The following is a 26,899-nucleotide window of genomic DNA, read 5'->3' on the forward strand; positions in this document are numbered from 1 at the left end:
AACCATAAGAGAACCAGGTAGACATTATTCTTAATTGAAAGATTCACAATGCTTTTACTCGATTTACATATTCTTCAGACTTCACTTTGAACAATTTCGATGCCATTCGTAATCCAAACTGTCACTAGCTGTAAAGATGAGTACCGAAACACAAACTAGGAGTTCTATTTGGCTATCGATCTTCGACTCCTGGAAGTAGAACAAGGCCAAGTAGTTGGTTTGTGAAGTGAAAATTGGAACCATTAAAGAATGTTACTAGGTGTTTTAGCCCTGAGCATTGTTCGACTGAAATTTATATTGAGCCATTTAAGAGTCTTACGAGGATGCATTTCTAGTCTGACAAACCTCTATATCGACTCAATTCTTAATAAGATCGCCGTCTCTGCAGTCTAATACTAGCATATGGCCCGGTGCATGACCCATGACGGTTCCCTCCAAGCCAGCGCTGACAACAGCGTGCTGCGGGGTAACACCACATCCCCAAAACACCGGAACCATTTCGTCGTCTAAACTCAGCGGGCTCCCATTATCATTGACAGAAGCATCTCCCCAATCTGGTTTAGTAATGTCCCGAATTCCCAATTTCTCGACGGCATTCCATCCCCAAGCAATTGGCTCCCCGTGAGTGGCTATAAATGGTCTTGTGATTTCTCTAACTTTATCGATGACATCCTTTCTGTATGGCCTCATAGACACCACGTATGTACCCCGGTCAAAAACTCCAGCAGGACACAACGGTATGTTGGTCCTGTACATCGGCACATTTCTATGGTGTCTGATGTGTAGTGGCATCAATCCACCGCTAATGAGAGCACCTTCAAAACTGTAAGAACACCCGATTAAGAACGCTACATGATCTTCTGTCCAGTGCGCTTTTATATCATCAACATGGTCGCCCAACAGCTCGCCATTCTCGTAGACCATGTATTTTGGAATGTCGGTTCGGATATCTATGTTTGCAGCCAGATCTACATCTGCCACTCCCCCTATCCATGATTCGAGAGCACTATAAGATCCTACTGTGGCAGATTTGGCGATTAGAGGGCATGGTACTGGATTTCTCTTGCAGAATCGCTCAAAGTCGCAAGCATAGCGCGAAGGCAGAACAATAAGATTGGCCTGAAGATGGGAAGGCGCAAGAGCTGAGGTCTGTCCTATCTCGCATTTGCGTGCCGATTCTCGAACACTTGCGCCGGACATTGTTAATGTATAATGTTATGTGTAACGATTGAAGTTGCGTTAACGTGTGGAGTCTGATGGTCGGTGGACGTCGTATTTTCACTGATAGCTAGCAGAAACATGAAGAGAAGATAAAAAAAAGAGAGAACTGGAATATACCTACCTAAATACCCACCTAAATATTTGGTTTTGGTGACTTGCATCGAGCTGAGGGCATCACATCTATGAGACGGAGTTCAATCTGCGCTTCAAGCAAAAGAGAAAGATTCTGCCACATGTGAGGGAAGGCGGTGAGTTCGGCTGCCACTTTTCTTATCATTGGCTGCGTACTTTTCCTATTCCTGTACAATAATTGAAGATAAAGCTAACTTATTATATCCAGAAGAATGATTTTCGATTTGCACAATCAATTGATCACCATTAAATGATCCATCTATCTACAGTTAACAAAGGCTCCTTTTTCGAATTCATCAAGGACTCCTGATGGTTGATTCCTTGCAAGCATTTCAGATTTTGGATGGAGAGAATGCTCCTAGACTTTGTACCCAGTCCAGTCTCGGAAATCTACAAGCAGGTTTGTTTATCAAAACAAGGAGACACAGTGCATTCGTGTGCACTGCTACTATCTATCAGTTTAGCTGATGGTGCAGCAATTTTTATGTGAACGGTGAAGATGTCAACAAACACCACACGAGGTCCCGTATCGTTGGCTACTAAAGAGAGATGAAGTTTAGGTGACCAGAGGAACATAGTTAAAACGAGGTGCCCGTTGAATATATGTAGTCTGCATACAAACGAAAAGACGATTGGTTGAGGATACATATATATATACATGTATGTATTGCCTATCGACATACAAATATGTCTGCTGTTGACAACCGAAGACTAGTGGGCGTTTCTATTGTCTATTTAAAAGGATCTCCTGTTATAGTCAAGAAAAGGAACTCCCAACACTCTATCTTCCCGATTGCATCCTCTGGTTCGAATTTGATATCGAACAGCGACATAATGAATACTGTAGCAATTTTTGAGAAGCTGGTGGTCTTTTGAGGTATTCTTTGCCACTGTCGATAATCCTAAGCACCGGCGCCAGTTTATCGAATCTCTGCAAAAGTTTCAATTTCCGAAGCAGCCTTTTCATGATCTACAGGCTTGTTTTTCGTAGAGAGTTCCATCAATGAAGTTGCCGGGAATGGATTGCAAAGGCTTAACATCTTGTGGGTAGCCTCCTCAACATCTGCTATACAGCTATCTACTTTGCGTAAGACTGGCATCAGCAATCCGAAGGCGGACTTTCAGCATTGGGGTTGCTATTTGTCATTTTGTTCCATCGCAGATCTTTGGCCGGCTTTGATAGCGCAAGTTGTTCCTAAATATAAATATGGAAAGCCGATTGTTGGGGTGCTCCGTGTTGATTGTACAGCGGATACATTGAAATAATGGAGGGGCGTGGAACTTGGCGTTCTGAAGGTAGGGCAATGATCAAAATAAAGCTGTTCGTCCAAACTATAGTTTCTGAGGCCTTTGTCCTTATTGTTGATCATGAATCTTCGTTATGGACGAGTCCTCCTAGCATGGAGAGTGAAAGGCGTCGGTTGATGACATTGCCTACTCCCTAATTTTTGGTGGCCAAGTTCACAGATCAGGAGCATTCGAAAATACATCATGGTTTGCTTTTATTGTATTTGCTCCATATACCTGATCTATTCTACTCAGAATCTGAAACTCTCTACACTATATATATCCGAATCCAAACGCCATAACATTGTACAACACAACCGGTGTACAGCCTGTATCCAAAATTTCAAACACAAAGTCGGAAATTTTTGTAATTTTCCCTGGTAATTACCGTTCGCAGAAATCCTATTAAACACCAAAACTCCTTCCAAGGTATCACTCCAAGAAATAACCAATTGATTTCCGAACAGTCTACAAAAAAAGACCCAACAATTTACATCCCCCTCACTATCTATTCCACTCGCGAGGCTTCCACTCATCATCCATCGTAACTCCACTTCTAATCAACCCACACTCCAGCGTTCCCCATTTCTCGAGATATACTCCTCTTCCTAAGGTGATAGTCATTTGAACGGCCTTCTCAAAGCCATCTGCATTGCGATAGTAAGGTTCACCTTGACCTCCTGATTGCTGATGTTGCCATGTATTTCGACCATCGCCGCCTTGGGAGTACTTAGCTCCTACCATGTCGTTGGCAACTTGCAGCAGCTGGTAATAGGCTGAGGAACCGGGCTCGTCGGTGATCCATTCTGAGTCTGAAGATGTGGATGAAGAAGATGCGGTTGGATTTTCCGAGGCTGACTTTGAGGCAGCGTCATGATGAAGATCCTCTAATGATTTTGTTTGAGGATTTGCTGATGAACCTTCCAGATCTCGCTTTCTGTACTCGCCTACATTTGAGTAGGTAGTTGAAGAACTGGATTCTTTCTCCTCTCTTTCCTTTTCTTGTCGCAATTCTTGCTGTTTATCTGACGATTCCTTCAACTCAGCATTACTACTTTCATAGCCTGAACTGGCATAGGTGTTAGTTTTTGGATGATCCATAATATGACCTTCATTCTGGGCCTTTTCTTCTTCCTGTTTCTTGATCTCTTCTGCCTTATTATCAAGCGTAGCTTGCTCTCTCATCGCCTGGGCTTTCACCTGTTCTTGCATCGCCTTTGCATGCGCTTGGGCATTCTCGTCATCAATCGCAGCCTGTTTTTTGTTTTCTTCAGCCTTTCTCAGGGCCTCTTCTTGCTCTTGAGCTTCTTTTTCCATCCTCAGCTGTTCCTCGTTATGCTTGCGTGCGGCCTCAATATCTTCCGGTCTGGTCTGATCCGTAAAACTAGCTTCTACAGTATTCTTTTTCCGGTATAGAACGATCAAATCGTCAATGCTGTTCGCAACATCATAAATGTATCCACGTCCAGCTCGATCCAATCCGTCAAAATCATTCCCAACTGTTGTCATTAGATGGCGTGGCTCATTCATCTCATATCCAGCCATAGCCAATCGATCGTACATATCACAATCAGTATGATAGAAAGGAATAGTAGTATCGAATCCGCCGATCGATTCAAAAGCCGCTCTGTTTACCAAGGTTAAGTAATCAAAGGCAAAGAATCTCATCGCCCATGGCCTACTTCGATCCGAGGAATTCGGGTCCGGGCCAGGTGATTGAGCTGATTTAAGAACTTCGACAGCATGGTGATAGATAGTTTTATGCCCGGAGTAGTTATCGGATGCAGAGACGTCATCTTCGAAAGTGATAGGAACGATATCCATGTGACTCCAGAAATAAGTCTCGAGGTCCTTCTCGATAGCCGTCCAGAGGAAGAAATTCTGCAATTGGGCGAATGTGTAAAGGGTAGGTGTAACTATGACATTTACACCTAACATATGAAGTCGAGTATGATTTAGGAAAAAGGGATTTTGGAGGGAAAGGCGACCAAATTCGTTAGATCTCATCGTACCGGTGTTTTCAACGACATATATATCTTCGGCAGGCCAACCTGATGTTATCCAAGAGACGACAGTTTGCTGGAGTAATGGCCAGTTTCTGGTGAAAGCAATGAAGAGGGGCGTTTTCTCTTTTACGTGAGGAGTCGGAGGTTTGTTCCATGGGGGAATGGGAGGTAGGTCGGCGGCGGAGCGAGCGTTCATTGCTAATGGGAAATTATCTTTGATCATTGGATTGAATTCTTGCTGCTGTTGCGGCTGGTGCTCTTGAGATGAAGTACTATGCTGTTCATTACTTTCTGCTTTTGGAGCCTGTGTCTGCTCCGAGGAAAAATGTTGTCTTGATTCCGTGGCCTCATTTTGAGCCGGCTGGGGTTTGGATAGCTCGACTACTTCATGTTGCGTAAACGCTGGTGTTGGTGAAGGCGTCGATACCGTTTGTGAATCCGTCACTACCACAACTTCAGGTTTCGACGTTGTCTTCACTTCCTCAACCGTACTTGTCGTCGAAGTCGTGGTCACCCGTTCGCTCTCAGCCTCAACCTCATCATCGTGCAAAATCTCGTTGTTTTTCTTAACTTGTTCCCAAACATCCGGTGGTATCACCATCTCCCCTCCATAAACCACATTGTTTGAATTCCTCGGCAGGAAGAATTTCCATGTGTAACAAAACAACAAGATAAACCCAAACAACACCAAGGTCCTCAATCTTTGAACCACCATTTTCTCAAATCTTTCCTCCAAATCTCTCTACAAAAACACAACAAAAATAATTAGAAAAGTGTGAGAATGTTATGCAATCTGATGTAAAAACGAAGACATTAAAATTGGGATTGGAAGGCCACCATTCTATAAACCCCAAGGTTGGTTTCTTTTAATTCACAGCATAAGGTTGGAAAAGTCGACCCCGTACGTTTTGTGAGGAACAAAGCACCGGATCCACCAATGTCGGAGAGTGGAGCATTTGTGGTCGTACTACTTGTACGATATACAGACCACACAAGACAGACAGATTGCTCGCTGAAGTAATAAGCGCTATAAGCCCGTCTTTTCGTCATTGCCTAATCTGCTCCTACATAATCAAATTAGGATGAGTATCTAGGTAGCGATATCAAATCTGCGGTATGAGCAACGAGTAAATATTGCGCATCCAAGATTTACGTCATCAATAACTAGATAATTATGATAGACATCACCCAATAAAGTCTATCAGGACCTGCACATGCAAGATTCCGTTCCCAGAGAACCATTTACATCCAACTAGAGTTCTAGGTCCTTCCAGGCTAGCACCCTCCAAATTCTAGGTTGTCTCTTTGTGTCCTGGCGCTAAGCGAGCCACGCAATCGCAACTCGCAAGCCCCCTGGCGCCCCTCTAATTTTCAGGGTCACGAAACTGCCGCGAATATGTGGATACTGTACCTTAAGATCTGCTAAAAAACCAAGCCTATGACATGCGATGCCAGAACTTGTGACAGGCTTGGCACAATATATGTGAGAAGCAACTCACGCTACTTTGTACCAATGCAACAGATGAAAGTGAAAAAACAAGGTGAATCTCTGAAGATATGCTCCACCTCCAGGAAAATCTGAAGCTCAAATTAGATTTCTCCGATGTGCGACTCTGTGATATATGCTAGTGTGTGATCGTCACTGATTTGATTTTCATTGGTGTGTTGATCGATTGTTGAAATGAAACATAGTGTTTATTTGCGACAAGTGGATGGTTGCTGGAAGGGAAAAGATAGACTGATTACGACGTAGGTCTGTTTGTTCTAAACTGCAAAAGTAATTTTCGCGGGGATCATTCACTGAATTCTAGAAGTTTAATTATTTTTCCTCTCTTTTCCAGGATGGGGGAAATGGTATCGTTGCTACGCTATGTTATGATATTCTCTAATTTATCCCTTTCAAACTTTCTTCTCAGACTATACCTATATATACCCATCAACAACTTACAACTAAATATTAGTAGCTCTCAAACTCCACTGCACTATCAACTTCATACAAGATTCCTCTCTATTGCCATCTAAAAATTACTGACTCTCTTTCCACCTTCGATATGCCTCATCCTCACCCTTCTTCGCGGGCTTCATCTTCCTCAGCCTAACACCCCACTTCTTTCTCCACTTGTGACCGGCCCTCTTTATCCTCTTCCGTGGATAATTAACAGGACTTTCACCACCTGCAAAGATTGCAGCATCATATAAGAACGCTCCGAAAATAGCACCCAGAATCGGCGCACACCAATTTCCCCATATCCAATATACATCAGTGAAGAGATCTTTTCCATAGCCAAGTGCTGCGAGCGCAAGTCTTGGACCAAGATCTCGAGAGGGGTTTAAGGCAGCGCCAGTATTGTAACCAAAAGCCATACTGAGAACGGTAATCACGAGTCCCAATATAAAGGCTGACATACCAGCTCCTGGAGGTGCGTTCATGTCGTCTCCTAGTGCTAGGACTGCGACTGCTAGAATTGCGGTTCCGACAAATTCGGTGAAGAATGATGTACTAGCGTTGATCCAGGGATATCTGGGGTATGTAATAAAAGCTCCCATAGTATCGCTGGTTTTCAGGTCGGTCCCTCCATATTCGACAATGTTGGTTTGATAGAGACCGAATGAGATCAATGCTGCGATAAACGCTCCTAGTATCTGTGCAAGAACATACATTGGCACTTTACGAAGAGGGAAACCTCGATATATCCAGAGCATTATGGAAATGGCCGGGTTAAGATGAGCTCCGGAAATACCACCAGCAATGTAGATACCAAGCATTGATGCTAGACCCCAAGCCCAATCGGTAGTAGCTTCATTCCCTGCAGGTGATGCATTCTTGCCTGATGTTACCACCACTAGATCGGCACAAAATCCGAGTGTAAGTTGGCAAGTGACCTATAAACTTGTCAGCAGGGGGAAGAGTTTACTTTTCAATGAAAGAGGACTCACGGCCAATAACTCCGCAAGGGGTTCTCGAAATCGTAATCGTATAACGGACCAGTGCGTATGAAGATTGTGGATTTCGTCATCGTAATTGGGATCATACGCTACCAACGGTATCTCTTGGCCAATCCATTCTCCATCTAGGTCATCCGGGCCTGCAACTTCGGTTGCCACGGACTCTTGGTCATCATGGTCGGAAAGAGCAGGGAAAGGCTCATTTTGTGAGTTTTGTGAGGTCTGCGAGGGACGACCATCGAAAGAGAGGGGAGGGCGTGTTGGAGGACGTTCTGGAGATGTCGTATCTGTATTTGTGGGTTTATCGGCTAAATCCTCTTCTTCAATGACCTGTGACGGGGCGGTCAATGGCTCCTGCCGTGATGCCGTAGTTTGTAAATTTGTCGGCGAAACCAACCCATGTGCTTCCATGAGGTTATTTTCACGTTGTTGTCTAGCATTTTGAAGTGCGGTTGAGATTCTGGACAGTTTGAGGGTTGGTTCGATCCTACCTTGTTCTAAATCTACATCCGCCTGATTCTGAGGCTGCTGTTGCTGTTGCTGTTGCTGTTGTTGTGCCATGTTGATTTCCGTACGTGACGGAATCATACCTGGACGTACCACACGGGGTAAAGGCTTGGCCAAACCCCATACTGGCCTTACGTTCTCGGGTTGAACATAAGCAGGGTTTAGATGGGCGTATCCTGGATCAACGTAAGGCTGGTTCTGCGCCGAGGTTTCGATTGGTGCAGGTCCAGCCAACGTAAAGTTATCTCCGCCTCCAACATCGGCTCCTGAGGTTACAGCTTCTAATGCAACAGTTGGTCTTCTTCGGATGGAGGGTCCTCGTTGACGACTTGTCGTGCTCCTGCGTGGGCGAAGACCTGAAGCTTGAGTGCGGTCGGAGACGCCACTAGGACGAGATTCTCTCTCCGTGGTAGGAGGAACGGGTCCTCGTTCAGGAATGGAACGCATTCTATCTCCGCTTTCTCCAGAAAGGACTGAGGTCCCTCTCCTAAAAACTTGTCTCCTTGAAGATAGATCATTGTCTTGAGGCACCTGGCCAGTCAGAGTTCGTCCGCGTCTTCGGGTATCTGGTGAAAGTTGACTCCGCCGTGTTGGTAGTGTATCAAACCTTTTCAGAGGTTTGACCCCTTGTTCTCCTGTAGATTGTGCTCGACTGGATCCAGCTACAGGACTCAACTCACGAGGCGTTTCCTCTCTCGTACTAGGTAGATTTGGCAGACTAGTCATTCCATGCTCATGTTCATTGTTTTGTCCTCCACCAGCCTCAATGCTGCTCGTGGGCTTAATTTCTTCGTCCGCCATGGTCTATGACCAATCAAGCTCACTACCAGTGAAATTTCGACGTAGCAAATAATTGTGCTGTGGCACGTAACTAATGCCGTGAATCGCAAACAAAACAGAATATTATAACAATAACATTACTGATGACTGCAAAAGAGCAGAAAAAAAGAGGTAATCAGAAGAATGCAGATGTAGAGATTATACGAACCATATGATACTGCAATCTTGCACCGCGGGCAAGACTCTGGACCGGCATTTAAACTTTTCACCAAGCTTTCCTGACGCCTCAGCGAGGATCCGCCATAGATCCACAACTTTGTAGAACGAAAGGGCCGCGAGTGCAGTGAGAAAGGGGTCAAGCATCATCGCGAGCAATATTATTCCATGTGAAATTCCACTTTTCCGAGTATTTATGGAACGTTTATGAACGAAATATCGGGAGATTCAAGGAATACTGGTGTTGTGAGGTGGTATGTGGAGCTCTTATTTCGTCAGTTCATCAAAATCAAAACGATCTAGGCCATATACGGAATGGTGTTGTCAGGGGATTAGACAGAGATTGTCGAATCACGTGCTAGGATGTTATCTTTCTTAGAGATTTGATCGGGAATTCGGAACTTTTGTACGAAGTTAGGGCTCAAGGATTCAAGAAGCATCCGAAAGAAATTTTCAGATCTCAACGTCATTTTATTAGTGATGAGAGTACCATCTCGTTTCCATCTATTGTAGAGACGGGAGTACTCTTCTAGCTCTCATTGCCCCCCCCACCCGAAACGATATGTCTGACGCCGTCTTCTACAGACAAGTCCTTTGTCTCCGAACTGTCCGAACTGGCAAGCAACCGATTGGCTAGCGACTTGTTGGTGACCTAAATGCAGATTGTGCATGCTGTGAAACGTTGGACCTGCATCAAATAGCACATTCTCGATCCAATCCAAGGACAAATGCAATATCTCATTACTCGCAATCTGTGAGATCATCACTATATTTCCTCGTATTCCCGCCCGATGGAGGTCTTCTAGTCATCCCAACCGAGTCGCCGAATTTCCTCGACATTAATTGCGCCCCATAACTCCACGATCAAAATTCCATGGCTTACATCAATATCATGGATATCCTCCAAGTTTTCACGAAACACCCACACTCTTGCACGCCTCTACCAAATCGGGTATCTCGTCAGCACTCTTACTCGCACCACCCCATTTTATAGTTCCCATCTCATCTGTAGCCCAGCTTCCACCCACCACCCATCGATTACCACTCGGATCAACCTCTCTTCCCCAATTCCCCTCCTGTTTCCCCAGTTTCTGCCGTGCAATCTCGGTCCATGGGTTCAGCAAATGCCACGTAGTGCTCACTCCCAATCCCCAATTGGCATAGATTTCCCGATCTTCATCGACGACTACTTGAACTGACCATGCTCCCCCAACTTGCTGCACCCATTTATCCGTTGCTTCCTTGGAGTTGTGAGATATGGCGATGAAATTTAGATTCTGATGCTTATTGGCTAAGCGACGGAGTTCGATGAAGGTCTTCTCTGCAACTGAATGGGAAAAGGTTAGCCTTCAGACCAGCCTGATTCTCTGAATTTAAGTATTCCAGAACGGGTAACACGGCTCATGAAATCACAATACGACTAATCAAAAAACTTACAAGCACATCCACAGCATCTCAGAAAGACAAGCACGCAAGCCTTCCCATCCCCCATGGGCAATATCAATTTCCCCGTGTTTGGCGCCTTCGCTCCCACTATCGGTGCAGGGGCAACTTCTACTATCGGCGGTGGAGGATTTCCCCATGATTTCCAACTCTTTGGGACATTGACATCTGAGGTCATATTTGAGAAGGTTTCTCCCCATGTGGCATTGCTGTTTCCAGACTTAGGATTGATGGATTTCTGGTCGCCATTATCGAGGTTTGTGATTGAAAAATTGGAAAGAGTACTTGTTGGGAGACCTGCTTTTCGAAGCGCAATCTTGGTGGTGAGTTTGCTGAACATGGTTTAAATTGATGAAGGTGAAGATGAGGTTGTGGTTGGGTGTCATATAGTGGCAAATGACACTATCGTGGTGGTACAAAAATGATGCAAACTGAATTGGAAACTACAAATCAAGAGTTAAATGAAGTAGATATACATCCATACATACATCTCAACCAACTACAGACAAGTGCAAAGAACTCCTTCGTACAAGCTCTCAGGCTTGCATGAAACTCCAAATTGTCTCAAGTCCGCTCAGACCTGGGCGTGTTTGCGCTGCTATGATGTCACGTGAGACACTCATCTCTTTTCGTTCATTCAAACTTGTTCATGCTGACTTCGTTCATCCGAGGTTTAGAAATACTAGAAATTACTTTTCAAGCATTACTCACTCAATTAGTTGACTGTTTATTCTTACTCGTTTCGATTCATTATGCTTGACTAGTCACAAACCTACATATAGCAAGGGTTTCGACGAAAGGGGTTTTGTCAGACTCGAGAGAGATCGCTTAAGTCCTAATTAAGACCATTGTATGAAAAGCGATTTCTTTCCAATCCATAGAATAATCATTCTCAACAACAAACCTAGAGCGTGTGCTCTGCCTGTAAAGTTTGGAACAGAGAGCGGAGACTACAGAAGGTGTGATGATGACACCGTCAATATCAGAGAATGGATTTGAAGTTACGAGTAGTATGATACTGATTAGCTGGGAGAATGTGGCACGAGCGTGCCCCCCTCATCCCTAGAGTTCGAGGCAGCTTCATGATATCATACCATAGCTGCATGATGCAATGATACTCAAAAATATGACCACTACATCACATGTCAGAATAGAAATGGGTTCTTGATTGGTGTCCAGTGTCCAGAAATCCTTCACTGCCATTTGTGGCAGTTCGTACCTCAGTACCACAACAGTGATTCAGACTTATGGAATTTCTTGGTTTCAAAGTTTACTCTTGTCAAAATATCTTTCGATGTATGGACTGTTGTTTATGTATGGCCAGGCTGTGTAAATCGTGGGAGACTTTGAGCTGATATGCAGTGGAACGTGAATGAACAGGTGAACCCATATAAGGTGGCTTAACAGCGTGTGAGGTTTAGCAACAGAAAATAAGTATGTGAGTAGCCGCCCCCTCCTCGGGATTAGCTTTGCTATACATATAAGTAGGACAATTACCATTTTTGTAATGGTCAGAAACAGTGGTTATATAGAGGCTGGCGAAACCCTCAAATAGGTAACAGTTCTCACGCCTGGAATCTTCAATTTTACTTCCTTCTTTTATCTCTAAAAAAGATCAAAAGGACAGACGCTTCGCAATTTTGAGATCACGATCATATGGATGAAAATATGCCACATCCACCGGGTAGTGCTTATGTGTCTGGCTGCCTAAATCATAATGGCAACAATAATGTACGTGCGGAACTCGTTGCATCATCAAGATCACTAACAGCGGCACATCATCAAGCGCCTGTTTTTGAAATATCATCCAGAGCCTTTTTAGCACCAACTCCCTTGGACCTACCTAAATGGCCAACGGGTCCTCAAGCTGCAACTTCTTCCTCGCTAGCTACTATATTTGATTCATTATTAGATGTAATATTCTTAGCCTTGTCTACGTTGTTTCTTCTCTTTGGACTTAGAATTTACCACGAGGATCAAGTTCCTATCGCCAAGTTCCCGCGCGAGACAGCGGCTCTTCTCGAAGCGGCTAAATATGTAACAGAACCCAGTGACCAATGTGTCGCTTCGGACCTTGAATAATTTACTAATCATGGCTTTAGGGTCCAACTGTATTTCCCATTCTCTTTGCTTCTGTCATCGCTCGTGCCACCCATGCAATATTAATCTGGCGCTTGGAAAAAGGAGAGGATATTGGTGTACTCGACGTGCTTGCAGGTAGCACTTCACTGGCCAGCACCGTCATCTCGCAGTTGAAGTTACGTATTTTCAGCTTCGTTGGGATACCGTTGATAGTCATTTGGGCATTGTCACCAATCGGCGGCCAAGCTTCTTTCGGGCAACTGACCATAAGTAAGAAAATGCTTCTCGATTCGACGCAATCATATTATATGATTTCAACTGGCAGTATGCCTTTCCTGCAGTTTCTCCCAATTATATCGTGGTTTTCTATCGTGAACGCAATATTCATGTCATCCGTCATGGGTCCGCCAACCACCAAATCTAGTCCTTCTGATATATGGGGTAATGTCAAGATTCCTTATATCGAGAGGTATGAAAATGGCTCAACGCCTGACAGCAAAGGATGGTTTTCAGTCAACTCTACCAACAGCATATATTCATCACTGGTAGGAGTACCAATTTCTGGTCTAGATTCCTCATTTGCCGACTCAACGTACACTATGAACTTAGAATCAACATACCTATACCTTAAATGTCCAGTGCTATACGACTCATCCCAGAGGACACCTGATAATGTAGCGCGCTTTGTCAACAAAGGACCGGACGACAATGTTCCTTACCGAGGACTTCTCGGCCTTTACCTAATGGCGTCGATCCAATCGGGGCAACGGGGAGCGGCGCTTCAATTTGGTCCTTTGACAATAATACTGAGAGAGTCAATCTAGATCCGACTTCTCTTACGAACGTTCACTTATCTTTCATGGGGACCCACCGCTGGTTCCAACTGCACCATCACATCTACATACGTTGAAGTAGTCGTTACATGTCGCTCATCATCAACCTGTACGATCACCAAAATACGCCGCTCCAGACTCTCAAATCCGCCTGCCGCTTACTCGCTTCTCGAAACTAAGATGAAGCCGTTTCCCAACCCATATGGAGGGAACAACAACTGGTGGCTGTTCTCTGCCAATTTCGTCAACTCAATAAATGACTACGGAGCATCCGACACTACTGTCGTTCAAGGCTACCTTCTAAACCCGGACAATCCTCTGTCATCTTCCATGGGCATCAATGGAGTGCGTAATGACAAATCGACTGTAACCAACGATTTCTATGCAGAACGTCTTGGTCAACTAATGAACACTTACTGGACTTGTATGAATGGATTGCATGCGATTTCCGGTGGTATGACTACAGCAACTGCTTTCATGCCAGGTGCAAACTTGAGTGACGAGAACGTTGTCCGGGTCAACTCCTCCTCGACCAATGTCGTCCATAGCAGAAGTATTGAAGTGATCCAATGCCAAATCGTTTGGATGATAGCTCTATTAGCCACATCTACGGTTCTCATTTTAGCTTCTCTGGTGAACCCCATCATCAGATATTTCCTCGCCAAAGTCCCGGACATTGATTTGAATATTAGTAGTTTGGCAACAAGGAATAATCCATACATAACGCTACCTCCCAATGGGACATCTCTAGGCGCATCAGAGAGATCAAGGTTGTTGAAAGATGTGAGAGTTATGTTTGGGGATGTGAATGGCACTAGAGAAATAGGGAAGTTGGCGATAGCTACTTGCGAAAATGGGAGGCTGTATAGATGATCTGAAGTAAAAATAATCCTTGCTTTTTTTTATTCATTGTAATTCAGAAGGCTGAGTGCTGGAGCTATATGAGAATCGTGAAAGAACTGAGCTTGAAATATATCTAGCAAATCCCTAAGTTTTGACGGATGAGAAATGTGGGAAAAGGTCGTAGGAAACTTCCCTCTCTTATGGGAGCTTCAAGGATTAAGTAAATAGTACAAAGATGATTGTATAGGCAAATTTCATAGTGGGATGTGATCTAGTTGGCCTTTCTCTGGTGCATGTATATAATATCAAGACAGGGTTTACTCGACAAAGATTGTAATATTCAGAACCTCTCATGCGGCTCATCTTAATTGTGGCATACCAAATTGACTTCGATTCCTTTCTAAGATGAACTAAAGATCAACAGCATATCATTCAAGATTTAATTCTTTAATCTGCTATTTCAGTTTGAACAATTATAAATCACTAGTTGATTATAAATGCAGATTCATTTGGGTGTATTGTGAAAATTGTACATCGACTAAACGGAGCCGCGTAGCTTTATATTCTTTCTATGGAAAAACGATTTATGGTATTAACTAAATTACCCGTATATTTTAACCTTATATAATCTAAGTCTTTCTCCCCTAAAATAGAAAAAATAAATAAAAAACAAATAAAAAAATAAACAAAAAATAACTCAAACATTCAGTGCCTCTCGCAAATTTGCCATCCACATATATGGCTGAGAAAGCCCATCGCTACTCCCCGCATCAAAGTACTCCCATCCATTAACACCTCCAAAATTGGGATATTTGTTTCTCAAACTTTTGATCGTATTTTTAAGCGTACTGATTGGAACCCATCCACTCGCATCATTTGTTGCAGCCGAAGCTAGCATTACGACTCTCGAGGGATCCCAGCCAGCGCCGATAATAGCATCATAATCATTAGTGCCTCCTGCAGATCCCCAGCCATTGGTGAACTGAGCATTGTAGAACGATATCATCGGTGTGCCAGTATCTGGATCTCGTGCTTGGGCATCGAGATCAGAATAGGAGAACCCCGAGAGACTTCCGCCATGATATAGAGCTGAAGCTACTGGTGCCATCGTTATGTCAAAGTCGGGACCCATATCGGTGTAAAGCTGCTTGATTAGACGGAGAGCTACAGTGATATCCACGAATTGCTCAACGTCAATGTCTATACCATTAAGGTTATATTTTTTGATGAAATTATTGAGGAGAGGATCGTAGTATCGGTGGAACTTGAGAAAAATTAGCAATGCATATAAAACAGTGATTATGGAGTGTCAAGCTACATCATCGTCATCTCCGGTAAAATAGTTCCAGGTCCCAGGAGCAGCGCCACCCATCATACACGATACTCTTACTCCTGCTGACTGAAGAGCTTTTACCTGATCCCATAACTCATCGTACATCGGAGCATCAGGAGGATCGTCATTCAAATGAATAACTCCTGGTGTGCTCATGACATGCAAGGCCGCGAGGATGACGTGGGTTGGGAGAATGTCTTCACCTAACAGAGGTAAGAGAGATAGATTCGTGTCTTTATTGTATTCGTCGTGATACGTTTGAACGTAGACGGCGAGCCGTGGAGTTGTGGCTACATCACTGGTAGAGTTCTGAGCAGCTAGTGGCTCGATTGGAATCGCTTGAATTAGGGGCAAGAGTGAAACGGAAAGGAGATTAAGAAACTTCATCTTGAATGCTGGGTGATATCATATCAAGCCATTCAATTAATCGAGGAAATGTCCAACCTTTAAGAATGCCTTCATGTTTACCAAGTGATACTTCTTGCAAACATGTTGGTTTGATTCTGCAGTGGCATTGAGCAAGGCTCGTGAGTGACCCCTGTGACTGACACTATTTATTGGTATCTGTACATCGCCGGCTCTCTCGTTGTATAAGCGCGCAGAAAAATAGAAAGAAACCCATCTCCTCCACCGACAGAATGAAATTCTAAATATAAAAATCATCAAATGACTTCCATAGAATACTTCACACAGAATTTTTTTTTCGCACAAATGGAGATTTAAGTTGAGCCATGAGGAAGAAATGAGGTGTTACCAAGTCTTCCTTTGGTCATCAAAGGTTGCACCGACATCCAAATATCAAGGTTTAGATGCTGAATAAAGCATACAAATTGAACGGCATGACTGACTAAGCCGACCTGTTTCCACAAGATCCGCCGAAACTAATAAGCATGTGTGAGATAAGGTTGCATCTTCGGGGTTCTGGGCTCTGTTCAAGGCCAGCGCTTGCTAGATGGATACTACCTTGCCCCTCCTTACTCTTTTGGGACAGCATAGAAAGTTCGCGCTTGAGAGAAATGCACGAGAGTGCACAAACTAGTGTCATGCTTCTGTCGCATGTTGGTGGTCACTTGTTGGAAGAGACTGTTTTCGATAGGGCTTTGATAGTTGCACCGCCTGATATAATTTTAGGAAGAATGATCGCTTTTTCGGGATGCGCTAGCTAGAAAATGCTTGGCAAGGCGTTCATGTGTTGACTCTTGTTGCAGCGACACTAGGGCACAGATCCAGTTCAAGTAGTACAAAAACGAAGTGGTGGAAAGATTTACCACGTTGGTTTTGGGTATTAAGGTGCCAGAGCAAACGGTTGCCAGAATGGGAGAACTGGAGCTTGATGAGGGCAAAGTTGTCGACAGAGGGGTTTTCATTGGAGAGTTTTTCATCATCAGAACATTCAGAAACTGCAACCATCTGCCAATGTGATAGATGAATGAAGTCTATCTTGATTGCTTGAATGAAGCGTGAGTTAACAATGAAAAGTGCCAACACATTTCATCTTGTCTCGCATATACCATCCGATAAATGCTACAACCAACGGTGACAACACAACAAAAATGGTTCTTCTCATTGTACGAGTCTGCCATGAACAACTTCATAGATTCTCAGAAGAAGAAAAATTGCATAAGCGTGAGATTTCGTCCATTGATAGGTAAAAATGGTGAAGAGGAAGAAAAATAAAAAGAATGATCTCCATAAACTATCCAACGCTAAAGCTTCGACCAAGCATCCCGCATCACAGCTACAATCAACGACGTCAAGATCTACATTAGGACTTTTACATCAAAAAGTATTTGATCCAAGACAACCTCCCATCTCCGTTTTTGGACTTCTCAATTTTGCACATTTACCTTTAATTCCCGATTCCCATATCAGAATGTCAATTGACAGCGCAAAAGTCTTGAAAACAGAGCCATTGGTAGAGTATTCCTTTCATGCACTCCAAATGCCTAAAACCATTTGAAATACTGACTCCATAGCAGGACCCTGCCAAAGCAAAATGGACAAAACTCGTTTTGTACGTGTTGATCTGCTTAGTGTGAGCTGCCAGAATCATTGCAGCTGATGCCTTTGCGAACATTCAGATCAACGTATCGCGACCCTCGAGGAAAAGTTCGTGATTGGGAACACGCGGAACGATCTACTCGACCGAAGTCATCCGAGATAGATGGTGTTGGAATTGTTGCCGTAATCCAAAAAGCGACCGGTATGCAAAGACATGTGGATGAAACTACACTTAGGTAAAGAAAAACAATGTTAACACCAGTGAAACTCAGGCCCGGAATTAGTATTACAGAAGCAATACCGCCCACCATTAGATAGAATAGTGATTGAAGTGCCAGCCGGACTTATCGATGAGGGGGAAACTGCAGAGGAAGCAGCTCTAAGGGAGTTGAAAGAAGAGACTGGTTATGTCGGGGTCTTGAGCGAGAGTACGCCCATAATGTTTAATGGTAAACCCCTCTCTTGCGTTCACTTGCATAGAAATTTCCACTAATATATACCCTCACAGATCCAGGGTTTTGTAACACAAACCTCAAAATGGTGCATGTTACGGTTGATATGTCTAACCCAGCCAACCAAAATCTAGTGCCAGAACTCGAAGAGAACGAATTTATAGAAGTATTCACTTTACCTTTGAAGGATTTATGGGAGACATGTAAAAAATGGGAGAAAGAAGGATATGCAATAGATGCCCGAGTAGGAACTTTAGCTGAAGGCATTGAAGTTGCTAGGACGCTGAATTTATTCTCGAAATAAGGAACGAGCATGATGTTTCGATAAATAGATGAATATAATAAATAATGCACAATACACATCGAAAAGGTCTATATGTAGTAATGCGGCTTGGGTATTCAAGGTAATGTCATTCAATTGAGAAGCTATAATTTCGTGCATGTGATTCTAAAGTTTCATAGCTTTCCTGTTCGCTTCAGCCCGTCATAGAGAGCCCAAGCAGTCAAGGCCTTACTGTCCCTCCCGCCTTCCTTCCACAAATCCTCCAACTTCACGAGTTTGAGCGTGATCTTCTCACCCTGGTCCCTTAACCCCGTAAGCTTTCCTGTAGTCTCCTTCAACTCCTCCCTTGAAATCTTCTTCTCATGCAAGAAGATTTGGATATACTCATCGCAGCCCCCGGCACTAGGAAACATTGCTCTCGGCAATACTTCTCCCTCTTTGTTTGCCCCGCCACCAATAGCCAGCTCGCTCAAGTTAGTCAATTGGTCTGCCGGTATTGTCCAGCCCAGCTCCTCTTCAATTTCCTTTGCAGCTGCACCTTTGAATGTTCCATCATCAACCATACCGGCTGGTAACTCAATGAACGCCAAACTCCCTGAGGCAGGTCGAGGTTGAACAGTCATCACAACCCATCTTTCCTCATCAGGTTTCTCGGCGTCTTCAGGTTGAACAATGACCATCATTCCGACACTTGGGCCTCGGAGGAAGATATCCCCGGGCAGAGACTCGCCTGCTTCATTTGTGATTTTACTACTGATCTTGATGAAACCGATACGCTTGCCCCAGCGGTCGAGTGATTGAATTTTAACAGAGCGGAGCTGATAGGGATCGGAATGAAAGGGATGATCAGAGGTTTTGCCTTGTAGAGCGAGAGATTCGATCAGGCGATTATGCCATGACTGTGAAAGAGACAATGTTAGTAAATATCGCAAGGGGAGTAACGGAAAGAGGGGGGCAGTGATGTGTACTTTAAAGGCTGGAAAGCTCAGGAGTTCATCCTTGGTGATACCTTCACAAAGTGTGACTTCTACGTTACTATCTTTGATTTGGAAAGTAGACATTCTGGTAGCTGTAGTTTGGTATCCTCTATGATGGAATCTAGAGAACGTCGGGAATAGCCTTTTGAGGATGAGTGTTGTAATTGAAGACTTCAAGGTAATTTTATGCATACGGAGTACAACCTTTGTACTTTACGACTACTATTAGTCTGGAGACAAGCCGATCCATTACTACAACCTCTGCCGAACATATTGGATGAATGGAATTATTGTCAATGATGCCCAAGCAAGGAAAGAGGTAACCTTAGTAGAATTGTAGCCTCGCAGCCTCCCCATGCGCCACCGAGACTGTGGCTGTGCCGTAACCTAAAATGATCCTCTTCGATTCATCTTTTACCTTCCGAGTACCTATACACAATATCCATACCACATTTATTATACTATCTTGTGTCTCGGAGTGTCATCAAATTGATGCTAGAACTGAGAATATACAATAAAAATAGATACAATTATGATTGGAAAATCGTCGCCTCCCTCACACCTGCACCCGATGTGAAAATTCCGCAGCTTCTCAATGCGACCAACCACTGGGCCTTGCCGGGTCATGGTATGGCCAAGTCCAACGATGAAGGGGCGGCCTTCGCTTACATTACCTCAGTGCCATAGTTGGCCACTTGTTGGTTTGGTATTGCTGCTGCGTGGTCCAACATAAACTTCCTTTGTTATAGTAATTGCTTCGCTTTTTTGGAAGCCAATTTCGAGGGCTCAAGCGCGGAACCCAGATGATATGATGTAGTTCAGGTTTGATTTAGGACTGGAGGATTGGAATCTATGTGATTCGAGGCTGAAGCTCCCAACAAGACAACAGTTGCTGTTGTTGGTGTACCGCAATGCGAGTTTGAAGGCGGCATGGGCGGCGCAAGCTTCTCATCGTGTCATAAACACACCCTGGTCTTCCATTTGATTTCTTTCTTTCCTTGGGCTTGGTTTTTTATTTGTTTCATTCTAGCAAATTTGCTGTAATTCATAATGGTTGCACCAATATCGTTAAAGTCACGACCAATATCATTGATCTTAGCCCATTTTATTCCTCTTGCATCAGCAGGTTCTAATGCAATATCTCTTCAATGGTCAAACAGGACTTATGGCCCTGACGGACCATGGCAAGCAGTTTCTGTCGGTATCGGCACACCTACTCAAGCTATTGACCTTATTCCAGGTGGATCATGGACAGCTAATATCCTAAGTACTTCGATTTGTTCTAATTCCTCGGGTTGCCCGTCATTGAATGCTGGACTTTTTGATATTCATGCTTCCACTTCTTACACCCAAATCAACAATACTGGTGTCATTGCCAATACTACATTTGCAAACCGGGCCGGTACATTACCCGCTTCGACTGGTGCCGCTCAGGTAGGACTTGATACCTTGACAATTTCCAACGGAGCCGATAGCAATACCATCGAGAATTTTGAACTGCTTGTCATTGAGAATGCTGACCAAACTTTATCAAATGGAACAAAATACGCACCTCAAGTCGGGTCCCTTGTCCTAGGTGCCCCAAACATTAATCAGACATTCTCTCCAAATCTTACCGGGCAGTTTCTCTCCTCTGGCTTATACTCCCAGGCTAAGATCCCGTCAAATTCATTCGGCTTACATGTTGGTTCTGCTTCTATGGGTATTCGTGGAAGTTTGGTACTCGGAGGATACGATCAATCTCGAGTTTTGACGCCTGTCACTACGCAAAAAGGCTACAATGGTACATTCTTCGTGTCACTGGTTGACATGTCAATCGGTACTATTGATGGATATTCACCTTTAAACTTCAATACCACTAAATCTGGACTTCTCTTTAACAGTGCAACTTCCGCCGCGTCTAATGGCTTACTAGAAGTGGATGTCGATCCTTCAGTTCCATATCTTTACCTCCCAACATCAACTTGCGATATACTTGCCTCTCACCTCCCTATAACATACAACGAAAATCTAAACCTCTACCTCTGGAACACCTCATCCCCACTTTACCAGCCTATCATCTCTTCGCCTACCTACCTCGCCTTCACATTCTCTAATGCAGACTCAGACAATCAGAATACTCAAATCTCAATCAAAATTCCCTTTTCCCTCCTTTCACTTTCGTTAACATACCCCCTATCCAACACCTCCGATTCCGTCCCTTACTTTCCCTGCCAACCGTCCTCTCTCCCCTCCGGTTCTTGGGCTCTCGGTCGTGCATTTCTCCAAGCTGCTTTCTTAGGAACCATCTGGACTGATTCATCCAATATCACTTCTTCTCAAGGTACTTCATTTTTTCTTAGCTCAAGCGCCGGGTCCTGATGTGCCCGGTGAGAACTTAGTCAACCTCCAACCTGATTCTACTTCCCTCGATGCCTCAACCACCGTATGGAAAGATACATGGTCATCCCATTGGACACCCCTCATCACCCCTCTAGATCTTTCCTCGTCATCGTTCTCCTCGCCTCAGTCCCCTGTTCCATCCTCTTCATCTTCTTCTTCCAACACAGGCCTACCTACTGCGCAAATGGTAGGAATCTCTGTCGGTAGCGCCACAGCTTTTATTTCTCTCTTAGCAATGATTTTCTGGATTTGTAAACGCAAAGCCAACATGGCACGAGCAAACAAAGAAAAAGATAGGGAAGAAGCCATTTCACGGGAAATGGAAAAGAAGGAGAGGGAGAGACAGGGTATCGATTTGGGTTGGATTAAGTTGGAAGATGATCCTTGATTTATGTGATGAATTTGCGCGCCGGAATATAATGGAAAAGTAACAGGAGTTTTATGTTTAGCATTGAGATTATAACACTGTCACTACAATAAAGCTGATTTGTGTTTGACTACAGACCAAAACTTCTCGGCTGTTGAGTTGCGTGAAAAATAAAGTGTATGGTGCTAGGCAAAATAGAATTTATGGAATACAGAGGGGTTTGTTTACATGGTTCGCGATACGTTCCATCCTCAAAGTATTGTAATATTGCATTTTGTACATTCATCTTCCCATCCACGTCTTCATTCTCGATATTAGATAGAGCATTCCAGCTATGAATGCTTGATACAACCTACCATGGCACAGCTTTTGGTCCCGTAACATCCCGCCACTGCCCATCCGTCTTCACTTGCTCCTTCCTCGTCTCCCTGTCCTCCCTCTCAAGCCTATCTGCCTCCTCCTCCACTTTCCTCTCCCACCTTTTTCCCATTTTCGTCTTACTAAATCCCCATTTCCCTACCCACCACAGACTACTCATTCCCAAGACTCCTATGAGCCCCGTAGGCGCAACAACCCACCCTATCCCCGTCGCAAAACTTCCAATGGTAGTAGCAGATAGCGCTGCGACGATGGAACCCACAACTGCATACTTGGCATACCGGATAACACGCCAGAATATAAAGACAGTTATCGAGTGAAGGGTCCGAAGAAGAGCGCGGGTACGAAATCGAACGGGTTTTGGGGAGGTATGGGAACTGGGAGAGATAAGGTATTGGATGTTTTGGGTGATAGAGGTGAGAGCGCTGGAACTGCGGAGTTGAGCGGTTCGCTCAGTTGCAGTGAGGGACTGAGATTGGGGTGACGTAGATGAGGGTGTAGGTTCATCAGTTGTATTGCCCCTTGAGGGCGACATGCTTGCGGTTATAGTATACGGGTGTTTTGTTGGTGATTGTATCTTACATTGAAAATGCAGCCTTTTGTCGTACAAACAAATTATTTGTGCTACGTCATTGATGGTTAGGTTGATGGTCTGTGCGCTTGCGACTCCCATTCCAAACCTCACTTCAAATCCTTCTCACTCTACACACTCTCTGCGATGCAATATTTTATAATTACCAGGATCTATTATTGATCCTCGTGATATCGACGCCCCGACAATGGAAGCAAGACTGAATCTCACGTATCAATGCGGAGTACGGGCTGGAGCATTCTTCGAATCCGAGAGTAGATAGCTAGAAAGGCGAGACTTCCAGCTGCGATCAATGATGGAAATCGCGGGAATCTATTCAAACTACGTGGAGTGCAGGGTATTAAGTAAAGGGGGAAATGGCCGCTATCATGCTGTTTATGCTTCACTGCGAATGAAGGTTAGACCAGACCGGGCGGTTGACAAATCGCCATTCACTTGCCTCTTTGATGGGCTTTGAAGATCGCTGCATCAACTTCCTGTTGATTCTCGCAAACGTTACTGGGCTGCTATATGTCAATGTCCGAACCTCCAAATTCTACAAGGCTCCAGACCATTGTGAATCCTACACGATCGCATACATGAGACGAAAGAGGGCTGAGGGACAAGACATGCAGAATGCAGAGCACGGACGAGAAGAAGGCCGATGGGAGAACTTGATGGAATACAGACTCCGTACCTATCAAATATTGGAACAAATAATGAGAAATGGGCCATTACTACTGGGTATGAGACCCGAAGTTTGAGAAATTGAACCTCCCTTTATGCTCTCATTTCCGTCTGGTCTCACATATAGACACAGAATTGCCAGGAAACTATTCAAGGGTTGTAGTTGGACCGGGGCCATGACTGTATTCCCAACAATACGGTTAATAGTTAGCATCACGACCGTGATTTGCAGTACGGCTCATAACACCAAGGCTACATGATTACCTTTTTAACTTCTAGGACATCCTAGCTACAATCATATGCAAATTGCAGTGAAAGACGTTTGCATATCTAGCACAAGGATGTCTGAAGCCGGCCATTTAAAGCGCAGGCAACAGCAAACCTCAGAGCATACCAACAAAAATCCAGGCTCGAAAGTCTCACAAATTCCACCAAAGCATGGTAGCATACAGCGGCTAGCCCAAAGTTCACGACCAAGCGAACAATCCCTCTTGAGGTCCCTGGAGCATGAAGCCGAACAAACCCATGAGGAACACACGACTGGGTTCTTGTGCCTCATTCTCGCAAAATTTCCGCATCTCCACTGGTCAAAGTATTGATTTCTAGTTCTCTATTCATGCATTTGCTAAATTTAGTAAGAATAAAAGAGCGACGGCTGGCGGGGGATCAATTTGCATACGAAATCTGGCATAAACCACGGGAGGAACTCGATGAATCGCCTGAACAAAAGGGATGCCTGTGTTGTAGAAGTTTTTGCAAATGCCCTGGGGCATGGAGATGGTGGCTTGGATGGGGTGGCAATTAAGAGTCTCAGCTGGTTTTAGTACCTACTTGCACTATTTTCAATAGTATGGTAAATTACAGAGCAACTAATTGAGGTTGGTCTTTAGAGGCGGAGCGGCGGGGCGGAAAATCGTTCGTTACACGGAACAGCTACGTACTTAAGGATTAGTCTAAGCATACCCTCGGAAGAAATTGTCAAACATACATACAATGCTCGTCTAACTTGAGCGTTATGCATGGTGTGAATGCAGTTTATTACTAAATTTTAGCACACTCCTGCATGATAAATTGATAGTTGATTTCTATCAACTATCTGGAAAGAGATAATCGGATATCAGCTGTCAGGTGAACATAGTCAAAATAGTTTGAAACCTGTACCCTGTGCGTTGTTATTTGTACAGCATGCAAATAATTCATATTTCACTAAGAGCCAATTAACGGCTCGGCACCCAAGCTTCTCAACACTCTAGTCCAATCACCGTTTATCCACTGGGTCCCTTTCTTTAGCGAGTGGACCACGTATATAAACAGCATCCCCTTGCAAGAAAATCGTCTAGAAAACTGAAACTGTGCAACACGAATTCGACACAATGCATTCTTCTCAGCTATCCAAAACTCATCTCTCAAGTGTTAAATCATGACGAATACAACTCATAAATTCCACGATGTTCGCTCTCAGATCCAGAAGTGCGGGGAAAGAACACCTGACAGGCAAGGGATGCACGGAACTTACTCACATATTTTCCCCGCACATGATTCACCATCTTGACAATCCACTCATCCCATGGGCATGATTCCAGGAGTCAACCATTTCGCGACAGCACCGACGACGACGATATGGCAAAATCATGACAAGAGTATGGGATTTAAGGAGCTTCGGAGAGCATCGCCATGTTCATCGCTACGCCAGCTATACATCGAATCTCAGCACGGGAACTGCGGAGATAGGTACACACCAACTTTACGTCGTGTCAAGAGTTTTTACAATCCACCCAAAGACTTTGCGCTTGTTTTCGCAATGTCGTTTTTGAATCATAAAGATTCGATGGTCGAGGTAAAAATTGATACGTCAAATTTCGTGATTACAGTTGAAGTACCATTGCGTATACATAATCCTTACCAGTCAGTGCCGATGGGGAAAATTCTAGAAACGGAGGAATTGGAGTGTCCGGAATGCGGTAGAGAATTTATGGGGGAATACGGAGTAGAGGATCTGGCATGGCATTTCAATAATGTGCATTGGAAGAGGAGGGTTGAGAGAAAGAAATGCTTGAGTATGGGGTAGGGAAACTGGTGAAGCGAATTGACCACTACAAACAACTACGGAACTGTGGATTCTAGACTATCTTGGACTGAGATTACCATGGCTTTTTTAGCGGGTTTTTTATCATTTTTACTTTTTTGCTCCCCAAAGTCTTGACCCTGAGAGTCTACTTCTCGCCGTGAGAACGGAAGGCACAAATCTTCACCCTCCGCACCTATTCTCAGTGAAAGTTCGACCAGCTTCTATATGAAATGAACGGGAACCAGCTATTTCGCTACTTGAGAAAGAGCGTTTCTCACGGGGTCAGATAAGAAAGGCGCTTGTGTCCATTGATTATTTCCATACAATGTTGGAATGACTTCAGAAATAACCATCTTCCGCCCTAAATTCGTTCACTCTTACAACAGCTTACACACATACATATTGACTTCATTATTGAAATTCGAAGGGTTTGAGCTCGAATGTACTATTTAACATGTCAAATTCTGAACAGTGTATCCTTTCAACACAGGAATAATCTCTCAAAAGTCATGGATCTTGCAGAAGGTCGCCCATGTACGATGGTGGACGAGAATACCACATCTGCTTCTACCGCAAAATAATTGCAGGCTCAGTTAGGTTTTAGCGGCATGATGGATGATGGTACAGGTGAGGATGAGATTGATGAAGACGTCTGCAAAAGGCAGTATGGCCTTATAGCTTGTTCCAATCGGTTAAAACAAGGCGGTTTCAACTGCAAGGAATGCCAATTGCAGATGTATTGCGGTACGCATTTTCATGATCAGCCGCCACCGGAGCTGAACATTTTTAGGTCCCATATACGCAGAGAGACATTGGCTAGAACACAAACTTGCTTGCGAGCGCCTTAATTATGTTTCGAGCATTGATATATACCCCCGGATATATCACAAGATTCGGCCTGGTCGCATTATGTCCTGTCCAGCAAGCGCTACCTTTGAGGACTTTTACCAAGCACTCAGCCTCTCCTTACCTTGTTTTCGACCTATTTACCACTTTGACATTTATGAAAAGGGCCGGATATTTGAATGGGCGATCCGTTTTCCGCGGTCTGGAATGATTATCACAAGACCGAAAACATACACTGATGTATAAAACACTACCCTG

At 44.1% G+C, this 26,899-nt stretch overlaps 11 protein-coding genes across 14 annotated transcripts; 4 read left to right on the forward strand and 7 right to left on the reverse strand.

Moving 5' to 3' along the window:
* Positions 1 to 137: 137 nt before the first annotated feature.
* BCIN_08g01850 (hypothetical protein) lies at positions 138 to 1,433 on the reverse strand. The gene has a single exon (XM_001553402.2). It carries the CDS (start codon positions 1,198 to 1,200, stop codon positions 358 to 360), a length of 843 nt encoding a protein of 280 aa, XP_001553452.1. The 5' UTR covers positions 1,201 to 1,433; the 3' UTR covers positions 138 to 357.
* A 1,372-nt stretch (positions 1,434 to 2,805) lies between these two features.
* On the reverse strand, positions 2,806 to 5,836 carry BCIN_08g01860 (hypothetical protein). The gene has a single exon (XM_001553400.2). It carries the CDS (start codon positions 5,359 to 5,361, stop codon positions 3,145 to 3,147), a length of 2,217 nt encoding a protein of 738 aa, XP_001553450.1. The 5' UTR covers positions 5,362 to 5,836; the 3' UTR covers positions 2,806 to 3,144.
* A 611-nt stretch (positions 5,837 to 6,447) lies between these two features.
* Positions 6,448 to 9,334, reverse strand: Bcaqp4. Its single transcript, XM_001553399.2, has 2 exons — positions 7,584 to 9,334; positions 6,448 to 7,529 (listed from the first exon to the last, which is right to left on the reverse strand). Exons 1-2 carry the CDS (start codon positions 8,898 to 8,900, stop codon positions 6,672 to 6,674), a joined length of 2,175 nt encoding a protein of 724 aa, XP_001553449.2. The 5' UTR covers positions 8,901 to 9,334; the 3' UTR covers positions 6,448 to 6,671.
* A 182-nt stretch (positions 9,335 to 9,516) lies between these two features.
* Bcprx5 lies at positions 9,517 to 11,173 on the reverse strand. Its single transcript, XM_001553397.2, has 2 exons — positions 10,533 to 11,173; positions 9,517 to 10,422 (listed from the first exon to the last, which is right to left on the reverse strand). The coding sequence occupies exons 1-2, from the start codon at positions 10,876 to 10,878 to the stop codon at positions 10,007 to 10,009; spliced, it is 762 nt and encodes a 253-aa protein (XP_001553447.1). The 5' UTR covers positions 10,879 to 11,173; the 3' UTR covers positions 9,517 to 10,006.
* Positions 11,174 to 11,831: 658 nt separating this feature from the next.
* Positions 11,832 to 14,716, forward strand: BCIN_08g01890 (hypothetical protein). Its single transcript, XM_024694440.1, has 2 exons — positions 11,832 to 12,575; positions 12,641 to 14,716. Exons 1-2 carry the CDS (start codon positions 12,195 to 12,197, stop codon positions 13,442 to 13,444), a joined length of 1,185 nt encoding a protein of 394 aa, XP_024550229.1. The 5' UTR covers positions 11,832 to 12,194; the 3' UTR covers positions 13,445 to 14,716.
* Positions 14,717 to 14,824: 108 nt separating this feature from the next.
* On the reverse strand, positions 14,825 to 16,310 carry BCIN_08g01900 (hypothetical protein). Its single transcript, XM_024694441.1, has 2 exons — positions 15,615 to 16,310; positions 14,825 to 15,560 (listed from the first exon to the last, which is right to left on the reverse strand). The coding sequence occupies exons 1-2, from the start codon at positions 16,014 to 16,016 to the stop codon at positions 14,994 to 14,996; spliced, it is 969 nt and encodes a 322-aa protein (XP_024550230.1). The 5' UTR covers positions 16,017 to 16,310; the 3' UTR covers positions 14,825 to 14,993.
* An 857-nt stretch (positions 16,311 to 17,167) lies between these two features.
* Bcysa1 lies at positions 17,168 to 18,457 on the forward strand. 2 transcript variants are annotated; one of them, XM_024694442.1, is made up of 5 exons: positions 17,168 to 17,544; positions 17,609 to 17,643; positions 17,711 to 17,832; positions 17,903 to 18,079; positions 18,139 to 18,457. In XM_024694442.1, the coding sequence occupies exons 1-5, from the start codon at positions 17,284 to 17,286 to the stop codon at positions 18,384 to 18,386; spliced, it is 843 nt and encodes a 280-aa protein (XP_024550232.1). In that variant the 5' UTR covers positions 17,168 to 17,283; the 3' UTR covers positions 18,387 to 18,457. The 2 variants fall into 2 exon arrangements, with proteins under 2 accessions (XP_024550232.1, XP_024550231.1); XM_024694443.1 differs by having other exon boundaries at positions 17,609 to 17,832.
* A 10-nt stretch (positions 18,458 to 18,467) lies between these two features.
* BCIN_08g01920 (hypothetical protein) lies at positions 18,468 to 19,637 on the reverse strand. The gene is made up of 2 exons (XM_024694444.1): positions 19,334 to 19,637; positions 18,468 to 19,264 (listed from the first exon to the last, which is right to left on the reverse strand). The coding sequence occupies exons 1-2, from the start codon at positions 19,424 to 19,426 to the stop codon at positions 18,539 to 18,541; spliced, it is 819 nt and encodes a 272-aa protein (XP_024550233.1). The 5' UTR covers positions 19,427 to 19,637; the 3' UTR covers positions 18,468 to 18,538.
* Positions 19,638 to 19,765: 128 nt separating this feature from the next.
* Positions 19,766 to 22,175, forward strand: BCIN_08g01930 (hypothetical protein). 2 transcript variants are annotated; one of them, XM_001553392.2, is made up of 2 exons: positions 19,766 to 21,665; positions 21,724 to 22,175. In XM_001553392.2, the coding sequence occupies exons 1-2, from the start codon at positions 20,393 to 20,395 to the stop codon at positions 22,110 to 22,112; spliced, it is 1,662 nt and encodes a 553-aa protein (XP_001553442.1). In that variant the 5' UTR covers positions 19,766 to 20,392; the 3' UTR covers positions 22,113 to 22,175. The 2 variants fall into 2 exon arrangements, with proteins under 2 accessions (XP_001553442.1, XP_024550234.1); XM_024694445.1 differs by having other exon boundaries at positions 19,766 to 22,175.
* Positions 22,176 to 22,251: 76 nt separating this feature from the next.
* Positions 22,252 to 23,051, reverse strand: BCIN_08g01940 (hypothetical protein). Its single transcript, XM_001553391.2, has one exon. The coding sequence runs from the start codon at positions 23,002 to 23,004 to the stop codon at positions 22,444 to 22,446; it is 561 nt and encodes a 186-aa protein (XP_001553441.2). The 5' UTR covers positions 23,005 to 23,051; the 3' UTR covers positions 22,252 to 22,443.
* Positions 23,052 to 23,507: 456 nt separating this feature from the next.
* On the forward strand, positions 23,508 to 23,907 carry BCIN_08g01950 (hypothetical protein; the record flags this gene model as incomplete). 2 transcript variants are annotated; one of them, XM_024698301.1, is made up of 2 exons in its annotated part: positions 23,508 to 23,784; positions 23,861 to 23,907. In XM_024698301.1, the coding sequence occupies 2 exons, from the start codon at positions 23,508 to 23,510 to the stop codon at positions 23,905 to 23,907; spliced, it is 324 nt and encodes a 107-aa protein (XP_024550235.1). The 2 variants fall into 2 exon arrangements, with proteins under 2 accessions (XP_024550235.1, XP_001553440.1); XM_001553390.2 differs by having other exon boundaries at positions 23,508 to 23,907.
* Between the last annotated feature and the right edge of the window lie 2,992 nt (positions 23,908 to 26,899).

Source organism: Botrytis cinerea, chromosome 8 (genome assembly GCF_000143535.2).
Source record: "Botrytis cinerea B05.10 chromosome 8, complete sequence".
Lineage (NCBI taxonomy): Eukaryota > Fungi > Ascomycota > Leotiomycetes > Helotiales > Sclerotiniaceae > Botrytis > Botrytis cinerea.

Excerpts from the sequence above, each read along its gene's own strand:
- BCIN_08g01850 (XM_001553402.2), bottom strand. The coding sequence starts at position 1,200 with ATGTCCGGCGCAAGTGTTCGAGAATCGGCACGCAAATGCGAGATAGGA.
- BCIN_08g01860 (XM_001553400.2), bottom strand. The coding sequence starts at position 5,361 with ATGGTGGTTCAAAGATTGAGGACCTTGGTGTTGTTTGGGTTTATCTTG.
- Bcaqp4 (XM_001553399.2), bottom strand. The coding sequence starts at position 8,900 with ATGGCGGACGAAGAAATTAAGCCCACGAGCAGCATTGAGGCTGGTGGA. Across the intron at positions 7,530-7,583 it reads CCCTTGCGGAGTTATTGGCC|GTCACTTGCCAACTTACACT; the intron begins GTGAGTCCTCTT and ends ACAAGTTTATAG.
- Bcprx5 (XM_001553397.2), bottom strand. The coding sequence starts at position 10,878 with ATGTTCAGCAAACTCACCACCAAGATTGCGCTTCGAAAAGCAGGTCTC. Across the intron at positions 10,423-10,532 it reads GAGATGCTGTGGATGTGCTT|TTGCAGAGAAGACCTTCATC; the intron begins GTAAGTTTTTTG and ends TTTCCCATTCAG.
- BCIN_08g01890 (XM_024694440.1), top strand. The coding sequence starts at position 12,195 with ATGGATGAAAATATGCCACATCCACCGGGTAGTGCTTATGTGTCTGGC. Across the intron at positions 12,576-12,640 it reads TTCTCGAAGCGGCTAAATAT|GGTCCAACTGTATTTCCCAT; the intron begins GTAACAGAACCC and ends TCATGGCTTTAG.
- BCIN_08g01900 (XM_024694441.1), bottom strand. The coding sequence starts at position 16,016 with ATGAAGTTTCTTAATCTCCTTTCCGTTTCACTCTTGCCCCTAATTCAA. Across the intron at positions 15,561-15,614 it reads TTACCGGAGATGACGATGAT|TTCCACCGATACTACGATCC; the intron begins GTAGCTTGACAC and ends ATTTTTCTCAAG.
- Bcysa1 (XM_024694442.1), top strand. The coding sequence starts at position 17,284 with ATGGTGAAGAGGAAGAAAAATAAAAAGAATGATCTCCATAAACTATCC. Across the intron at positions 17,545-17,608 it reads TCTTGAAAACAGAGCCATTG|GACCCTGCCAAAGCAAAATG; the intron begins GTAGAGTATTCC and ends ACTCCATAGCAG. Across the intron at positions 17,644-17,710 it reads AAATGGACAAAACTCGTTTT|ATCAACGTATCGCGACCCTC; the intron begins GTACGTGTTGAT and ends GCGAACATTCAG.
- BCIN_08g01920 (XM_024694444.1), bottom strand. The coding sequence starts at position 19,426 with ATGTCTACTTTCCAAATCAAAGATAGTAACGTAGAAGTCACACTTTGT. Across the intron at positions 19,265-19,333 it reads TGAGCTTTCCAGCCTTTAAA|TCATGGCATAATCGCCTGAT; the intron begins GTACACATCACT and ends TCTCTTTCACAG.
- BCIN_08g01930 (XM_001553392.2), top strand. The coding sequence starts at position 20,393 with ATGGTTGCACCAATATCGTTAAAGTCACGACCAATATCATTGATCTTA. Across the intron at positions 21,666-21,723 it reads CAATATCACTTCTTCTCAAG|TCAACCTCCAACCTGATTCT; the intron begins GTACTTCATTTT and ends GTGAGAACTTAG.
- BCIN_08g01940 (XM_001553391.2), bottom strand. The coding sequence starts at position 23,004 with ATGTCGCCCTCAAGGGGCAATACAACTGATGAACCTACACCCTCATCT.